This window comes from Hyperolius riggenbachi, chromosome 5 (genome assembly GCF_040937935.1).
Source record: "Hyperolius riggenbachi isolate aHypRig1 chromosome 5, aHypRig1.pri, whole genome shotgun sequence".
NCBI classification, from domain to species: domain Eukaryota; kingdom Metazoa; phylum Chordata; class Amphibia; order Anura; family Hyperoliidae; genus Hyperolius; species Hyperolius riggenbachi.
In genome coordinates, this window is record NC_090650.1 from 432,196,456 (window position 1) to 432,215,866 (window position 19,411).

General features: G+C 43.6%; 1 protein-coding gene across 2 annotated transcripts in view; it reads right to left on the reverse strand.

Annotated features, from left to right (window-relative positions):
• Positions 1-19,411, reverse strand: part of TRAPPC9 (trafficking protein particle complex subunit 9) — a 669,767-nt gene that overhangs the window by 570,327 nt on the left and 80,029 nt on the right. For both annotated transcript variants that reach the window (XM_068238081.1, XM_068238082.1), the window contains exon 12: positions 64-149. In XM_068238081.1, the coding sequence (XP_068094182.1) occupies positions 64-149 (86 nt within the window). The remainder of the gene's footprint in view (positions 1-63; positions 150-19,411) is intronic.

Sequence of the window (19,411 nt, forward strand, 5' to 3'; positions counted from 1 at the left end):
TCTGAGTTGGAGTCGGAAGATTTTTGTACCGACTCCACAGCCCTGGAGAGAAGAGCGACTTACCATGGTCTCCACTCGCAGCTCGAATGGCATGGGATTGTAAACCATCAGCTGGACCTCACACACATCTCCTTGTACCCACTGGAAGTCTGAGCGAGAGAAAACACAAAGAAAGTCAGCATAAAGAGGAACTGTAGTAAAAATAACAGAATTAATAAAAAATACTTATTCTTTACAATACTCATTTAAAGATGATTTAGTCAATGTTTGTCCACTGTAAAATCTTTCCTCTGCCTGGTTTACATTCTGACATTTATCACCGGTGGTGACCTCTTTAGTTCTGCCAGGTGATCTGTACAGAATGTTCGTTAGTTACTTGGCAGTTGGAAAAAGTCATCATTTCCCACAATGCAACGAGATTCACAGACAGGAAGCCGTCAGGACCATGGTCTTGACATCACACTGTGGGAGGGGTTTCACCACAATATCAGCCATACAAACCCCCCTGATGATCCGTTTGAGAAAAGGAATAGATTTCTCATGGGAAAAGGGGTATCAGCTACTGATTGGGATGAAGGTCAATTCTGGGTTAAAGTTCTTCTTTAAGACACGTGTGAAATTCCAGCTTCTTTTTAAACTGCAGGTACATCCCCCCCTCCCCCAAACAAAATCCCTGTTTATTGTGAGAAAACCAGAGTCATGTGATCACAAGATGGGCACTACTCTTTCCTGAGAAATAGGAGGTTCCTACCTGTCAAGCAGCAGCATAACATTAGCCCCTGCAACCCTCGTGATCGCAGAAGACCCCAGAGATTGACTCCACCCTCTCCTCACCATACAGAGTAGCACAATATTTACCTGCTCCAGTGCTGCGGGTCTCCGCCATGCTTCACAGTCGTACACTCTCTGCTGCCATTCGCTGGCTTCTGATCACATGACTGATGTGAGTCATGTGATCAGAAGCGGCACATAGTGTGCGACTGTAAAGCATGGAGGCGACCCGCAGTGCTGGAGCATGTAAATATTACACTGCTTCCTGCATTACTCCGCATGGCAGGAGGGGATGGTTCGTGGGAGGGAGCTGGGAGTATTTTTATATTTTTTTTTTCTTTATTGGCTGGCTGCACTTGCAGGGGTGGGGTCGATGAGCCCGGGGGAGGGGGGGGCATACTAGCTTTTTGCAGGGGACCCCATACATTCTAGCCATCCATAGGAGCACAATTTAAAAGATGAGGAGGGTCAGCACAATTGTCATAGAGAACTGCCAAAAGCACAGGGGTGCTGCTTTTCTGAAATGGAGGAGGGAAGAGGAGAAGCCAGAATATTTACATGACTCTTGAATAAAAAATTCAGTATTTACAGATGGTTCTAAGTCACACAACATACATGGTGGGTGGGGGTGGTATTTGCAGAAAAAAAAAATATGGATATTCTTATTGAGGCTACAGACTTCACAAAACACTGAATAGACAGTTGTATTCCTTACAACCTTATATACTCGAGTATAAGCCTAATTTTTCAGCACAAAAGATGTGCTGAAAAGTTCCCCCCTCGGCTTATGTGCAAGTCAGTGGAGCAGAATGGATGGTGGAGCAGGTTTTGTTACTGGCAGAGGAGTGTAAGGATCATGCAATAATTATCCTGCTCTTACCAGCTGGCTCCCTGCTGTGTCCATGCCCCCATTCCCCGCAAAATGGTGTGCAGAGTGCGCTGCTCAAGACTTCCTGTGTCCCCTGGCTTGTGTAGTGCAGCGTTCAAGCAATGTGTCAGCAGTGCAATGATAGGGGATTCTTCCTGTGTGGCAATCGCTGTGTCTCATATCTATGACACCATCTAGTGGCGTCTTGAGACACAGCTGTATCATCCTTGGGGCACATTTGGCTATGGGTAGGGGGGCTGACTTGTACTGGGGGCACATCGGACTACTATGGAGGCGGCTATATTGGGCAGGGGGCTTATGCGCGAGTCAATCACTTTTTCCTAGTTTCCTAGACGGAAAAGTGGGTACCTCGGCTTATATGTGGGTAGGTTCATATGCGGTTATGTATACGTTTAGCAGTTAGGTGTCAGGTGGCCAGACATTACCTGGAGTAAAACGCATTTACTATTTACCTGCAGACAGTGGGCTCTATGAGGTTCTGGGAACCCTCTGCGCTGTGCAGTCTTCCAACTATTGATGTGAGTGTCTAAATATTTTCCCGAATGAAATGAAACACTATAGCTGTAAAGAGGAACTTAAACCCAAGGTTTGAACTTCATCCCAATCAGTAGCTCCCTTACTCATGAGAAATCTTTACCTTTTCTCTACCTTTTCTCTAATATAGCATGGGGCGGGGGGTCTGTATGGCTGATATTATGGAGAAACCACTCTCACAGTGTGATGTCATGGCCATGGTCCTGACAGTTTCCTGTCTGTGAGCCTTGTTGCATTGTGGGAAGTAACGTCTGTTGCCAACTGCCAAGCCACCAGTATCTCCCTCTGTGCATATACCGTACATTAAAAAATATACAACCTTTTAGCCAATAACATTGCTAGTGGGTGTGTTTAGAGATAAGGGCAGTGGATGCTATTTTCTTCCATGCCTCCCAGCAGTAAGGATGCTGATCTGCAAGCTCATGGAAACATTATGAACAAATTACACAGCGAGTAGCAATCATTTTTTGATCTATCTGCTATATTTTTAACTTCTCGCTATTATATGTATTGAAATTTTTCTTCCCCAGTCTATCATCTAGCAGCATGTCATCTGCACACATTTTATTATAATAAATGTGGATGGTTAGTGATAACAGTGTGTAACACTTCCCATAGCTGTTAATTAAATGCTTCAATTACACTATTATTTAAGTTAGCCTATTTAAACTGGTTGCCTAATGAAAAGAATGAGAAGGAGAAGCGCCCTCCAGTGGCCATTAATAGTACTGCTGCTTTTAAAGGGGAACTATAGCCCTAAACAAACATACTTTCATTAAGTTACATTAGTTACGTGAATTAGAATAGATAGGTAATATAATCTCTTACCCACCCTGTTTTAAAAGAACAGGCAAATGTTTGTGATTCATGGGGGCTGCCATCTTTGTCATGGGGGCTGCCATCTTTTTGGTTGAAAGGAGGTGACAGGGAGCAGGAGACACAGTTCCAACTGTCCTGTGTCCTGATATCCCCTCCCAGCTGCATGCGCTAGGCTTCAAATGTCAAATTCAAAATGTAAAAAAAAAAAATGTAAAAAAATTGCACCAAAACAGCAGAACGAGAACAACAACATCAGCAATCCCATCATGCTTTGCACAGCATTAGAAGAAATGCAGTTTTCTTCTGTGCAGCTAAAAATGAGGCTTGTATAAGAGAAACAAAGTTCTGATGCTGTGAAACTGTTAAAGAAACACCAGGCCTTTTCAGTGCTGCTGAGTCAATTTTTAGTCTGGAGGTTCACTTTAATTTGTGGCACACTGCACTGAACTAGACAATCTTACCATTGAAGTCATTGGCAAAGTCCTTCTTGGATTTAATTTGCTACTCTGCACCCTCTGCTCTTAACTTATGCTTCATACACACTTGAGATAACAGTCTTTGGAAAATGAAAGATCACAGACCAATTTTACCCCATTCCATGTAGTATGAGAGCCATACTCTACACAGTCTATTCTATGGAGCTGCATTCCCAATCAGATAAAATCTTTGCAAGATGCTGCACACACAGATGCTGTACACACTCAAAAGATCATTATCTGCAAAAGATCTGTTCCTGCAAAATATCCATTCCTGCAAAATGCATTCATAGTCTATGAGATCTGCAGATCCTCATACACACTTGATTTAACAGACTTCATCTGCATATCTGGCAATCATCTGCAGATCTGAAAATCCACCCTGGTGGATCTGATCTGCAGATGATCTGCAGATGAATGTCAGTTAAACAAGGTGTGTATGATGATCTGCAGATCTTATAGACTATGAATGCAATTTGCAGGAATGGGTCTTTTGCAGGAACAGATCTTTTGCAGATACTGATCTTTTGTGTCTGTACAGCATCTGTGTGTGCAGCACTCTATGGAACTCACTTCCACAATCAGTACGAGAGGCTCCTTCTCTGGACAGCTTTAAAAAAAGGCTAAAAACTCACCTCTTTTCCCTAGCCTTTGAGACTGCATAATGCAGGGTCACAGCACTTTGAGTCCCCAGGGAGAAAAGCGCTATATAAATATTATTGTTATTGTTAATGTTGTTATCTTGCAAAGATTTATGTCTGATGGGGAGTTCAGCTCCATAGAATAGACTGTGTAGGTGTGGCTCTCATACTACATGGAAGGGGGTAAGATTTCTGTCTGATGGGGAGTTCAGCTCCATAGAATAGACTGTGCAGGTATGGCTCTCATACTACATGGAAGGGGGTAAGATTGGTCTGTGATCTTTCATTTTCCAAAGACTTTTATCTCAAGTGTGTATGAAGCATTAGTTGGTGTAATCCACTCTTTACAAGACTATCAATGATGTACACAGAGGAGTTATTTATTTTTAAAGGCCAATTTGAATTATTAAAAATAGGCCCGTTAAAAAACTCAAAGCTGTGGAAATTCATCAGTTTAAAGCGGACCTGAACTCAGAACGTCTCTCTGCTCTAAAAGATACACAACAGCACAAAAAAAACCTTTAACCACTTAAGGACTGCAGTCATAAAACCCCTTAAGGACCAGAGCCTTTTTTTCCATTCGGACCACTGCAGCTTTCACGGTTTATTGCTCAGTCATACAACCTACCACCTAAATGAATTTTACCTCCTTTTCTTGTCACTAATACAGCTTTCTTTCGGTGCTATTTGATTGCTGCTGCGAGTTTTACTTTTTATTATATTCATCAAAAAAAGACATGAATTTTGTCAAAAAAATGACTTTTTTAACTTTCTGTGCTGACATTTTTCAAATAAAGTAAAATTTCCTATACATTTGAGCGCGAAAGTTATTCTGCTACATGTCTTTGATAAAAAAAAACCATTCAGTGTATATTTATTGGATTGGGTAAAAGTTATAGCGTTTACAAACTATGGTGCCAAAAGTGAATTTTCTCATTTTCAAGCATCTCTGACTTTTCTGCGCACCTGTCAGGTTTCATGAGGGGCTAAAATTCCAGGATAGTACAAATTCCCCCCCAAATAACCCCATTTTGGAAAGAAGACATCCCAAAGTATTCAGTGAGAGGCATGGTGAGTTCATAGAAGATTTTATTTTTTGTCACAAGTTAGCGGAAAATGACACTTTGTAACAAAAAAAACAAAAAAAAGTTTCCATTTCTTCTAACTTGCGACAAAAAAAAATGAAATCTGCCACGGACTCACTATGCTACTCTCTGAATACCTTGAAGTGTCTACTTTCCAAAATGGGGTCATTTGTGGGGTGTGTTCACTGTCCTGGCATTTTGGGGGGTGCCTAATTGTAAGCAACCCTGTAAAGCCTAAAGATGCTTATTGGACTTTGGGCCCCTTAGCGCAGTTAGGCTGCAAAAAAGTGCCACACATGTGGTATTGCCGTACTCAGGAGAAGTAGTATAATGTGTTTTGGGGTGTATTTTTACACATACCCATGCTGGGTGGGAGAAATATCTCCGTAAATGACAATTGTTTTATTTTTTTTACACACAATTGTCAATTTATAGAGATATTTCTCCCACTCAGCATGGGTATGTGGAAAAATACACCCCAAAACACATTATACTACTTCTCCTGAGTACGGCGATACCACATGTGTGGCACTTTTTTGCACCCTAACTGCGCTAAGGGGCCCAAAGTCCAATGAGTACCTTTAGGATTTCACAGGTCATTTTGAGAAATTTCGTTTCAAGACTGCTCCTCACTGTTTAGGGCCCCTAAAATGCCAGGACAGTATAGGAATCCCACAAATTACCCCATTTTAGAAAGAAGACACCCCAAGGTATTCCATTAGGAGGATGGTGAGTTCATAGAAGATTTTTTTTTTTGTCACAAGTTAGCGGAAATTGATTTTAATTGTTTTTTTTTCACAAAGTGTCATTTTCCGCTAACTTGTGACAAAAATAAAATCTTCTATGAACTGACCATACTCCTAACGGAATACCTTGGGGTGTCTTCTTTCTAAAATGGGGTCATTTGTGGGGTTCCTATACTGCCCTGGCATTTTAGGGGCCCTAAACCGTGAGGAGTAGTCTTGAAACCAAATGTCGCAAAATGACCTGTGAAATCCTAAAGGTACTCATTGGACTTTGGGCCCCTTAGCGCACTTAGGGTGCAAAAAAGTGCCACACATGTGGTACCGCCGTACTCAGGAGAAGTAGTATAATGTGTTTTGGGGTGTATTTTTACACATACAGATGCTAGGTGGGAGAAATATCTCTGTAAATGACATTTATTTGATTTTTTTTACACACAATTGTCCATTTACAGAGAGATTTCTCCCACCCAGCATGGGTATGTATAAAAATACACCCCAAAACACATTATACTACTTCTTCTGAGTACGGCGATACCACATGTGTGACACTTTTTTGCAACCTAGGTGCGCTAAGGGGCCTAACGTCCTATTCACAGGTCATTTTGAGGCATTTGGATTCTAGACTACTCCTCACGGTTTAGGGCCCCTAAAATGCCAGGGCAGTATAGGAACCCCACAAGTGACCCCATTTTAGAAAGAAGACACCCCAAGGTATTCCGTTAGGGGTATGGTGAGTTCATAGAAGATTTTTTTTTGTCACAAGTTAGCGGAAAATGACACTTTGTGAAAAAAAAAAACAATACATATCAATTTCCGCTAACTTGTGACAAAAAATAAAATCTTCTATGAACTCACCATACTCCTAACGGAATACCTTGGGGTGTCTTCTTTCTAGAATGGGGTCATTTGTGGGGTTCCAATACTGCCCTGGCATTTTAGGGGCCCTAAACCGTGAGGAGTAGTCTTGAACCCAAATGTCTCAAAATGACCTGTGAAATCCTAAAGGTACTCATTGGACTTTGGGCCCCTTAGCACAGTTAGGCTGCAAAAAAGTGTCACACATGTGGTATCGCCGTACTCAGAAGAAGTAGTATAATGTGTTTTGTGGTGTATTTTTACATATAACCATGCTGGGTGGGAGAAATATCTCTGTAAATGACACATTTTTGATTTTTTTTTACACACAATTGTCCATTTACAGAGAGATTTCTCCCACCCAGCATGGGTATGTGTAAAAATACACCACAAAACACATTATACTACTTCTCCTGAGTATGGCGATACTACATGTGTGACACTTTTTTGCAGCCTAGGTGCGCTAAGGGGCCCAACGTCCTATTCACAGGTCATTTTGAGGCATTTGTTTTCTAGACTACTCCCCACGGTTTAGGGCCCCTAAAATGCCAGGGCAGTATAGGAACCCCACAAGTGACCCCATTTTAGAAAGACGACACCCCAAGGTATTCTGTTAGGGGTATGGTGAGTTCATAGAAGATTTTATTTTTTGTCACAAGTTAGTGAAAAATGACACTTTGTGAAAAAAACAATAAAAATCCAATTTCCGCTAACTTTTGACAAAAAATAAAATCTTCTATGAACTCATCATACACCTAACAGAATACCTTGGGGTGTCTTCTTTCTAAAATGGGGTCACTTGTGGGGTTCCTATACTGCCCTTGTATTTTACGGGCCCAAAACTGTGAGTAGTCTGGAAACCAAATTTCTCAAAATGACTGTTCAGGGGTATAAGCATCTGCAAATTTTGATGACAGGTGGTCTATGAGGGGGCAAATTTTGTGGAAACGGTCATAAGCAGGGTGGCCTCTTAGATGACAGGATGTATTGGGCCTGATCTGATGGATAGGAGTGCTAGGGGGGGTGACAGGAGGTGATTGATGGGTGTCTCAGGGGGCGGTTAGAGGGGAAAATAGATGCAATCAATGCACTGGGGAGGTGATCGGAAGGGGGTCTGAGGGGGATCTGAGGGTTTGGCCGAGTGATCAGGAGCCCACACGGGGCAAATTAGGGCCTGATCTGATGGGTAGGTGTGCTAGGGGGTGACAGGAGGTGATTTATGGGTGTCTCAAGGTGTGATTAGAGGGGGGAAATAGATGCAAGCAATGCACTAGCGAGGTGATCAGGGCTGGGGTCTGAGGGCGTTCTGAGGTGTGGGCGGGTGATTGGGTGCCCGCAAGGGGCAGATTAGGGTCTAATCTGATGGGTAACAGTGACAGGTGGTGATAGGGGGTGATTGATGGGTAATTAGTGGGTGTTTAGAGGAGAGAAGAGATGTAAACACTGCACTTGGGAGGTGATCTGATGTCGGATCTGCGGGCGATCTATTGGTGTGGGTGGGTGATCAGATTGCCCGCAAGGGGCAGGTTAGGGGCTGATTGATGGGTGGCAGTGACAGGGGGTGATTGACGGGTGATTGACGGGTGATCAGGGGGGATAGATGCATACAGTACACAGGGGGGGGGAGGGATCAGGAGGGAGCAGGGGGCAGTTTAGGGACTTAAAAAAAAAATAGCGTTGACAGATAGTGACAGGGAGTGATTGATGGGTGATTGTGTGCAAATGGTGGTCTGGGGGGTGGGCAGGGGGGGGTCTGAGGGGTACTGTGGGCGATCAGGGGGCAGGGGGGGGGGCAGATCAGTGTGTTTGGGTGCAGGGCAGGAGGCAGCCTGTATAATACACTTTGTAAACATTACAAAGCGTATTATACGCTTCCTATCCGGGGATCGTCGGGTTAACAACCCGCCGGCGCTTTCGATTGGCCGGCGGGTTGACGTCGCGGGTGGGCGGAGCCTATTGCCGGTGTATTGCCAGTGCGCGATCCCCGGCCAGAGAGTGCCCCAGGACCTGACGCCAATCTGCGTTACGTGGTCCTGGGGCTGCCACTTTGCCGCCGCCAATATGAAGTAGGCGGTCGGCAAGTGGTTAAAGAAAAAACATTGTTACAGCCGATACAAATCCTAAAATAAGTCTGCAGTGTTTCTACTTCCTGATTCATGGAAGCAGACATATTGTGAACATCCTGTGCTTTCAAATGAGCTTATCTGCCATCTCTGCCATAGGCAGTCATGTGACACAAGGGAGGGATCAAATTACAACTAGTGATTAGACACAGATGAGGGGGAATTACACAGGCTAAACTCTCTAAACACACACAGGGTGCATTTCTCTATGTATTTCCTCAGTACTGTGCAAGTGTTCAGGTCCACTTTAAAGATGTGCTCCGTATAAAAACTCAAATTACAGATGGAAGGGGGGGGGGGCGGAGGGTGCTGTCTGACTTCAGCCCAACTGGTTTCACATACTGGCATCCTCAGGGGTATGGTATATCGATTGCTTACCCTACACACACACACTAATGTAACAACCTTATAACGTGGGTTGGTATGAGCTGGTTGGTCTTTTCAATCTCTTTACTACTTTTATTTTTTGCCATTTTTGGATTCGATCGGTAGTCTGTGAGGATTCTGCTGTATTGGACCTGTGCTGAGTTTATGCTATTTGACTTCTTCCTGGGACTTTGGGACTTGCCTTTACATTGCCTCAGTAGTGGTCGCTCATTTAGACTCACTGATTTGACTTCTGAAGCTTTGTTGGCACTTCCTGTTTTGCTGCAGTAATAGAAAATCTCCCAAACAGGGACTCATTCATACAACATTAACCTTCTGGGGACCAGCAGCCTAACCCCTCTTAAAGAGAAACTCCGACCAAGAATTTAACTTTATCCCAATCAGTAGCTGATACCTCCTTTTACATGAGAAATCTATTCCTTTTCTCAAACAGACCATCAGGGGGCGCTGTATGACTGATATTGTGGTGAAACCCCTCCCACAAGAAACTCTGAGTACGTACTCCTGGCAGTTTCCTGTCTGTGAACCTTGTTGCAATCGTGGGAAATAGCTGTTTACAGCTGTTTCCAACTGCCAAAAAACCATGCATCAGCTACATCACCTGCCAGCAGCATAAATGCCCCCATGTAATAAATGTCAGAATGTAAATCAGGGAGAGGAAAGACTTTACAATGGGCAAACACTGACTTAATCATTTATACATAATCTATATACCGGTATATATAAAATCGGATGTGTATATGTGTGTATGTATGTATGTGCCGCGATCACTCGAAAACGGCTTGACCGATTTGAACGAAACTTGGTATACAGATCCCTTACTACCTGGGATGATATGTTCTGGGGGTCTCGCGTCCCCCTGCACACGTGGGTGGAGCTACAAACAGCAAATCAGATTTCACCCATTCAAGTCAATGGAAAAAATGGAAAAGGCTGCCATTCTCACAGTAATCAAGCCAGAGTCCCCACACATGGCACAGTTGGTCACCTGGTGACCGAGGTTACAAATCCAAGAAAAAGTGGGTGGAGCATAAAACAGCCAATCAAATTTCAGCCGTTCATTTTAAATGGGAAAATGTAAACTGCAGCCATTCTTAGACTGTTAATCGCAGGGCTCTCAAACTTGCCACACTTGGTCACTGGGTGAATGAGATTAAGATTCAAGAAAATGGGTGGAGCCTACAACAGCCAATCAAAATTCACCTATTGATTTTCAAGGGGAATATTTAAACGGCTGCTATTCTTACACGGTTAATGGCAGAGGCTTCAAACTTGATACAGTCTGTCTTTGGGTAACTGGTGTCCAAATTCACTAAAGGGGCGAGGCCACAAACAGCCAATCAGATTTCCTTGGTGGATAAACTGCTTCCATTCACACATTTTTGATGCCAGGAACCTGAAAGCTCAAAAACTTGGTCATTGAGTGACTGTGTGTCAAGGTTACAAAAAGTGGGCGGAGCCAAAAACAACTTTTACTGGGAAAGTATAAACTGCAGCCATTCTTACACCGTTAATGGCAGGGTTCTCAAACTTTGCACAGTTGGTCATTGGGTGACTGAGATTAAGATTTTGAAAGGTGGGTGGAGCCTACAACAGCCAATAAAAATTCACCTTTTATTTCCAAAGGGAATATTTAAGCTGCTACCATTCTCTTATACTGTTCAAAGCAGATGCCTCAAACCTGGTACAGTTGGTTACTGGGTGACTAGGGCGCAAATTCAGAAAGGGGGCGGGGCCACAAACAGCCAATAAGATTTGTTTATTTTTAAATGGGAATATACAAAGTATTGATACCAAGGACCCCAAAGCTGATAAACTTGATAATTGAGTGACTGTATGTCAAGGTTAGAAAAAGTGGGCGGTGCCAACAACTAAATTTTTAACATGGCAGGGTTCCCAAACTTGACACAATTGGCCACTGGGTGACTGGGATGAATGTTCAGAAATGTGGGTGGAGCCTACAACAGCCAATCAAAATTCACCTATTGATTTTCAAGGGGAATATTCACATTGCTACCATTCTTACACTATAAATGGAAGAGGTCTCAAACCAGATACAGTCAGTCATTGGATGACTGGGGTGCAAATTCACTAAAGGGGTGGAGCCACAAACAGCCAATCAAATTTGTTAGATTGATTTCAGCCATTCTGTTATTGGCAAGGTTCTCAAACGTCAAACAGTTGGGCACTGGGTGACTGGGACGAATATTCAGGAAAGTGGGTGGAGCCTACAGCAGCCAATCAAAATTCACCTTTTGATTTTCAAGGGGAATATTGAAACTGCAGCCATTCTCACACTGTTAATAGCAGAGGCCTCAAACCTGCTACAGTCGGTCGTTAAGTGTCTGGGGTTCAAATTCAGTAAAGGGGCGGAACCAAAAACAGCCAGATTTTTTTGCTGGATAAACTGCTTTCATTAGCACAATTTTGATGCCAGGAACCCAAAAGCTCACAAACTTGGTCATTGAGTAGTGACTGTGTGTCCAAGTTACAAAAAGTGGGTGGAGTTAAAAACAGATTTTACTGGGGAATTGTAAACTGCAGTCCTTCTTCACTGTTAATGGCAGGGTTCTCAAACTTAGCATAGCTGATTACTGGGTGACTGGGATTAATATTCAGAAAAGTTGGTGGAGCCTAAAAATGCCAATCAACAATTACATGTCGCTTTTCAAGGAGAATATTCAAATTGCTGCCATTCTTGCACTGTTAATGGCACAAGCCTCAAACCTGGTACAGCTGGTCATTGGGTCACTGGGGTTCAAATTCAGAAAAGGGGACAGAGCCACATACAGTGAATCAGATTTGTTTCATTTCATGGGAAAATACAAATTATTGATGCCAAGGACCCCAAACCTCACAAACTTAGTCATTGAGTGACTGTATGTCCAGGTTACAAAAAGTGGGCGGAGCCAAAAACAAATTTCACTGGGAAAATGTAAACTGCAGCCCTTCTTACACTGTTAATGGTAGGGTTCTCAAACTTTGCCCAGATGGTCACTGGGTGACAGATTAATATTCAGGGAAGAGGGTGGAGCCTATAATAGCCAATCAAAATTCAACTGTTGATTTTCAAGTGGAATATTTAAATTGCTGCCATTTTTACACTGTTAATAGCAGATGCTACAAACCTGCTACAGTTGGTTATTGGGTGACTGGGGTTCAAATGCTGGAGAGGGGGTGAAGCCACAAATAGCGAATCTGATTTGTTTAATTTCTATGGGAATATACAAATTATTGATGCCAAGGTCCCCAAAGCTAACAAACGTGGTCATTTAGTGTTTGTGCGTTAGGATTAGAAAGTGGGCGGAGCCAACACCAGGGAAATACATACACGGGCAATGCCGGGTCATCAGTGGGTGGAGACAAATACAAATTTCACTGGAAAATGTAAGTTGCAACCATTCTTACACTGTTAATGGCAGGGTTTTTAAACTTTGCACAGTTGGTCACTGGGTGACTGGGATTAATATTTAGAAAAATGGGTGGAGCCTACAAAAGTGAATCAAACTTCACCTAATGCTTTTCAAGGGGAATATTTAATTACTACCATTTTTGCACTGTTAATGGCACAGGCCTCAAACCTGGTACAGTTGGTTATTGGGTGACTGGGGTTCAAATTCAGAAAAGGGGTGGAGCCACAAACAGCCAATCAGATTTTTTTCATTTCAATGCAAATTATTGATGCCAAAGACCACAAAGCTCACAAACTTGGTCATTGAGTAATTGTGTGTTAGGGTTAGAAAAAAGTGGGCGGAGCCAACACCAGCCAAATACCTACCCGGGCAACGCCGGGCAATCAGCTAGTTATTGTATAAATGAAGCACTTTTTTATTACATTATTTTCACTGGAGTTCCTGTTTGAGGACCAGAGCATTTTCATTTGCAGGAGGGGGGACAAGTTTTGATAGCCAGGCAGCAGTATCCCCAGTATAGATAGCTAGGCATGGATGTCCCAAGTATAGATAGGTGTCCCCCGTATAGCCAGCAGCCATTACTCACCTTCACCGTTCACTATAATAAAATGTTGTCTTAATTCCCTAGTTCCTGTTTTAAGAAAAGGCAAGCCTTTTAAAAAAAAAACACACACAAAGTTTTCTAACAGCCCAAAATGATCCACCTCCCTCCTCAAAATGTGCTCTTGGCATCTGGTATGATAATCGCAGCGGGTACACTCATTTACAGCGAGTGGAAAACCCAGGCGTGTCTGAGAGCCGCTGTTTGATGTCAACACTGTTAAATAATTTTGGCTGCCACGGATAATTATTAATTAATACAGAAGAGGAATGACAGCAGCCTGATGGACCGATGACTTAAGGCCATGGCAACAAATTAAATTATCGATCTCTAGCCTGACGTCAAAAGAGCAGGGCCAGGGAAATATACGAGCGTGCTCATTTAAGTACAAGGCCAAATTTGGTTCCCGGGGCTTGGAACACCAATGTCAGATCTCCAAGGCCCCCTCAGCTCTCAATTCCTCATGTTGTTTGGACAAGAAATAAAACAAAAAGTTGGACGAGAGGCAGGCGGCACGGCGCTCCCCGATGGCCACAAATCTATTTGCAGCGGGAGAGTCTGGTTCCTGACCTCGACGGGGAGCGGAGTAAACTCAGAGGTAATTTTATGAACGGACGGGCCAACGATGAGGCTTGTCCAGAGTGGTCATATTTCCGAGTATGTTGAATTTTTATTGCGAATATAAAAAAGCCTGTACCAGGGAACATATTTCTCCCCGTTCTGAAGGCAGCCCGGAGAGCTATAAAGTGTATATTTAATGGTTGTGAAAATACCACTAACGGGTCATTTGCTCCGTAGCCGGAAAGGTGATACGACAGCGGGTAATTGGAACGCGGCAGAGAAGGAACACGAAAAACTGACGTAATTACAGGTGTGTGGATTGTATACAATTAAGACGGAATGTAATGGGAACACAATAAAAAGCATTCAGGGACTGGATGTCAGATTCCGGTCATGCCGTTCATTCGCCCTCTTTTCAGGTAAAACGCTCACTGTGCGCAACTTGTGGCCATTTAATTCTAATATCAGGAAATTCTGCTTGCAAAATACGACTTTTTACTTACAAAGAAAGAAATCTGCTGTGGAAAATTATACCACCGTCTTTATTTCTCACTCCTATATCATTTCCATATAGGAAAGTTGCTGAATAGTAACTTCACATTCCTGGGTTTCACTTACCTGGGGCATCTACCAGCCCCTGCAGCCATCCTGTGCCCTCGCAGCCACTCATGGTTCCTCCCGTCCCCCGCCGCAAGCTAGTTTAGTTTTTACCGTCTCGGAGTTGGCAGGCCGCCTAAGGTACTTTGCACGCATTCATATTGGCGCATTCCCATTGAGTTAAGGTTCCCTTTAAGATTCCTGAAAATATTGGCATTTCAACTGTGTCGCTATTGATACCAAAATAACTTTTTTTTTTTTATTACTGGCTTCTGCCAGCCCCCTGCAGCCACCCTGTGCCCGTGACATTACCAAGCAATCTTCCATTCCCCCGATGCGGCTCACTTTCACGTCTGGCAGTCGCCGTCTACCTACGCTGTTCACGCTCCCGGCACAGATTTTCTTGTACTGCCCCTGCGCAGGACGCTTCTGGCCATGGGAGCGCGTACAAGGATACATGCAGCCGCGTGTGCGCAGTGGACGCCGACTTGCAAGTGGGCGTGAACAAAAGTGAGCCGCAGCAGGGAACGGAGGTTCGTGTGGAAACGGCATGGGCACAGGAAAGCTGCAGGGGGCTGGCAGAAGCCCCAGGTAAGTGAAACTTCTTTTTTTTTTCATCTTCAGGTCCACTTATAGTAACTTATACCCGAGTCACAGGTGACAATAAAGTCACTGAGTAATGTGTGTACTATTAGTGACATTCCCATTTGCAGCAATGTACCCAGTGCTAAGTGACACTTTCTTGATAAAGGAAATGCCAAAAAAAACACAGGTCTGAAAGTCCTGGCCACAACAATTAGCTAAGAAAGGGGCAGAGGGGAAATACTGGGCTGCACTTGGGGGCCTGGAGGAGGTATTGGCCGCACTTAAGGCACAGGAGGGGGTTAATAGCTGCAATACTGTAAACAGTGCTGTCATTAACCCCTCCTGGTTCCCAAGTGAAGCCATTAACTTTGCTGGGTAGGCTTTTACTTGAGTCGATAAAAATTCTAGCTTAAGAGGGTCAAAAATTGGAATCAACTTACACACAAGGTTGACTTATGCTAGATACACACTGAGATTTTCTGGCAGATTTACTGTCAGATCGATTATTTCCAACATGTCTTATCTGATTTACGATCGATTTCGGATCATTTTCCGATCGATTTCAAATAGAAGTGACCGGAAAACAGTCAGAAATTGATCGGAAAATGTTCGGAAATCAATCGGAAATCAGATCGGACATGTTAGAAATAACCGATCTAACAGTAAATCTGCCAGATAAAATCTCACCGTATGTAGCTAGATATGTATTAAAGGATATATATATATATATATATATATATATATATATATATATATATATATATATATATATATAGTACCAGTATTTTTATTTTTTTTTGCAGGAAAATCTAGTTTTTCTTTGGCTAAACATTTTATGTAAAAAAATCATTTTATTTTCTAAGCATTTTACAGGGGAAAATTAGGCTTAAATGCAAGAATACACATTGTTTCAGGTTTCTCCCTTCCTAATTTTCCAATGACAAGTGCCACAGTTTAAAACACCTTTAAAATACATTATTTGGCTCGTCCCAGTTAAAACTTTACCACATATGCCATATGTCATCACTAGTTGAGCACGTAGCGCACCATTATTGCCAGCCTGTGCGATTGTAGTGATTGCATGCGATCGATAGGATGCACAGTTTGGGGACTTGGGGACCCCAGTGCTGCAGAGATGCATTGCTAGGCAACAACATAACGATGCATCAATACAGCATGGGGTCCCCAAGTTGTCTCCCTAGTGATCGCATCTGAACACTGCAGGAGGCAGCCATTGCAGATGTCCACAAATCAAATCTGAAGCTAGGTTCACAGTGGTCAGTTGCATAACGCACGTGTTTTGAGTGTGAACTGCAAAGGAGAATAGACAGACTTTAAAGCTAATGGGAACCGCTACCTAAAAATGAAAACAGATACTTACTTAAGGAGAGGGAAGGCTCTAGATGCAAATGAGCCTTCCCTCTCCTCTCCCGGTGGCCTCCGTGCTGTACTAACCCCGGGAGCAGTATTTGACTAAACTGGTCAAATACTGCTCCTTCCACCGGCGAAGGTGACTTCGGTAAGTCTTCGGGAGCCTGAGTGCTCCCGCAGACAGGCCGCTTCATACTGCGCACACGCGAGCACCCTCTATCGCGTGTGCCCAGTATGGAGCCACCTGTGTTCGGGAGGACTCGGCTTCTGAAGACTTCCGAAGTCCCCCACGGCTGGGAATTTAAACGGTGGGGTCAGCGCTGCACCGAGGGCACCGGGAGAGGAGAGGGAACACTCTACAGGACCCAGAGACTTCCATCTCCTTAGGTAAGTATCTGGTTTCTTATTACTATTAAGCGGTACCCATTGGCTTTAATACAAAGCCTGCATGTAGCGAGTTGGAATAACGTAATCAGTTACAACGCAGCACTGTGAACAGGCCCATAGAATTGTATGGGCAGTGAGTTGACATGCAGAATTCTGCAATGCAACGGAGTACTGTGGAGTGGACAAGGCCTCAAGGACACGTATAGGTGATACAAGGGGTTAATTAGTTAGGGAGGGCTTAACACGTCACTACAGAAAAAAAGAAGACTTTTTTAATGCGACACGGTCACTTTAACTTTAGGAGAGAAAAAAAAAAAGCTTTTAAACTTTTTTTTTTACTTTTTTTGAATGATTGCTTATCATGAGGGAGTATGACAGCTTTTACTGCTGGACCTTCTGTCCAGAAATCTTCAGTGTAGCCAATTAGGACATAAAACTCAGGTCACTAAATTTTAAGTGGTTACAAAAATATCTCCAACATTTGTTGATAAGAAAAAAAGCAATCTGCAGAGTTCAGGCTCATACATTAGAAGAATTTCTGCAGCCTTTATTTCAAATGTATTAGCTTTGGTTTATCTGCAGAGACAGGCAAATCTGTACTTGGGTTTCGGGCACTTTGACGGCACGTGATTACTTCAGCAGAGTTGCAAGGCATCCTGCTTTGTGCAGCTCAATACTCTTGGAGAAATATGGTGGTTACTACTTACTCTGCTGAGCCCCAGTGAGTCTCTATAGCCGAATAACAAACCTGACTATGTACCAACTCACTTACCTGTCACCATGTGACAGCTGCCTGTCCTTGTTACTGGTGCAGAGGCCAGGAAATGACATCACAGTGTGTACGGAGGGGCGTGGCCTGTAAGGGAGGAGTGTGGCAGAAGCAGACCAAGGAATAACACTGGGTAGGCACCAGAATCCACGGGTGCGCTTCTCAACTAAGAAGTCCAGCCAATCCCAGCCTTGTTAGCAGCAGCAACCTGTGTTGCTTGGGTGGCAAACCACCAACTTCACTATCATACAAGCTTCTACAAGTAAACTCAAAGAATAAAATTATAAAATCTACTAAAACCTTCAGCACTGGAAGAGACTTGTACGGCCTCCCTCTCCTTCCTATCAGTTCCCCCAATAATTGTATTTGGTACCAGAGATCAGCTGCACAGTAACGGAAAAATCATTACCGCACTGTCAGGACATTAGTAAGTTGTCATCAGCGATACAACATTTTTTGTGCTCCTTATCTTCCTCACCGATCACCCAATAGAAGAAGCAAATGAAAAGGTCGATAAGGTGACAAATTAGCAGATGCAATGGAAAAATCAATAACAGAAATGAGCAAAAATCAATCCTCAAACAGGTCAGATTTGGTGCACCGCAGGTTACACAGGAGTCAGAATAAAAAGGAGGTGTTATAGATATTTTACTAATTCATAGTTTACAAATTCATTTAGTATATTTTACAAACTCGTATAGTAATTTATATATATTACAAATTCATAGCTAAAGTTACCTCTAGTAACCACACATTAAAATTGTATTAACTTACATACTGGCTGTGAATGGATAATCATTGCCACATGGCAGTGACCACAAGCAAGATGGCCTCCCCTAAACATGTATATAGAATAAAGGGGCGCGTGAGGTTTTGGCCTTAATAAGACCATACAGTGTATGGATAACTTTAGACTCTAGAATGGCTTTTTATGGAATCACAATTCGCCGCTCACCAGTTGACCTAGGCATCATAGGAGAAAGCAACCAATTAAAGCTGTGCTTCTCCAGCCACACCCACTGGACTTCCTTACAGGGAGGTCCAGCCACACCCACTGAATTTCCTTACAGGAAGGTCCAGCCACACCCACTGGACTTCCTTACACGAAGGTCCAGCCACACCTTCCTTACACGAAGGTCAAGCCACGCCTTCCTTACAGGGAGGTCCAGCCACAACCACTGGACTTCCTTACACGAAGGTCCAGCCACGCCTTCCTTACAGGGAGGTCCAGCCACAACCACTGGAATTCCTTACAGGAAGGTCCAGCCACGCCTTCGTTGTAGGGAGGTCCAGCCACAACCACTGGACTTCCTTACACGAAGGTCCAGCCACACCTTCCTTACAGAGGGGTCCAGCCACGCCGAAGGAACTTCCTTACAGGGGAGTCCTAGAAACACCCACTGCACTAATGCAGATGCCAAACTGCAGTCACGCAGGAAGTAGGGTGTATTGGTATTTTGAACTAACTTGGGGACTGAGAAACTGTTCACATGGACGAGGACGTCTGTCTTTTTTCAGCCACTGAACACCACATTTGAAAAGGTATCAGCCGCCTCTCCATTTGAATGAATGGAAGCAGTTTTTCTGATGGCGGTTACGGCATTTGAAAACATTTGTGCAATTGCCACAGTAGATCACTCGTCTCGTCCCCGGGACACAGCGTGCTGCGTCTCAGAGTCGTTTGCCAGCGATGAGGAAAAACACTTGCAGCTAGCAATCCCTCATAATCGCTCTGCTTGTCATTTGAGGAGGGGTTTGAAAGGTATCGCCCCAGAATGCTGCTGGACAGGAAGTCCAACCT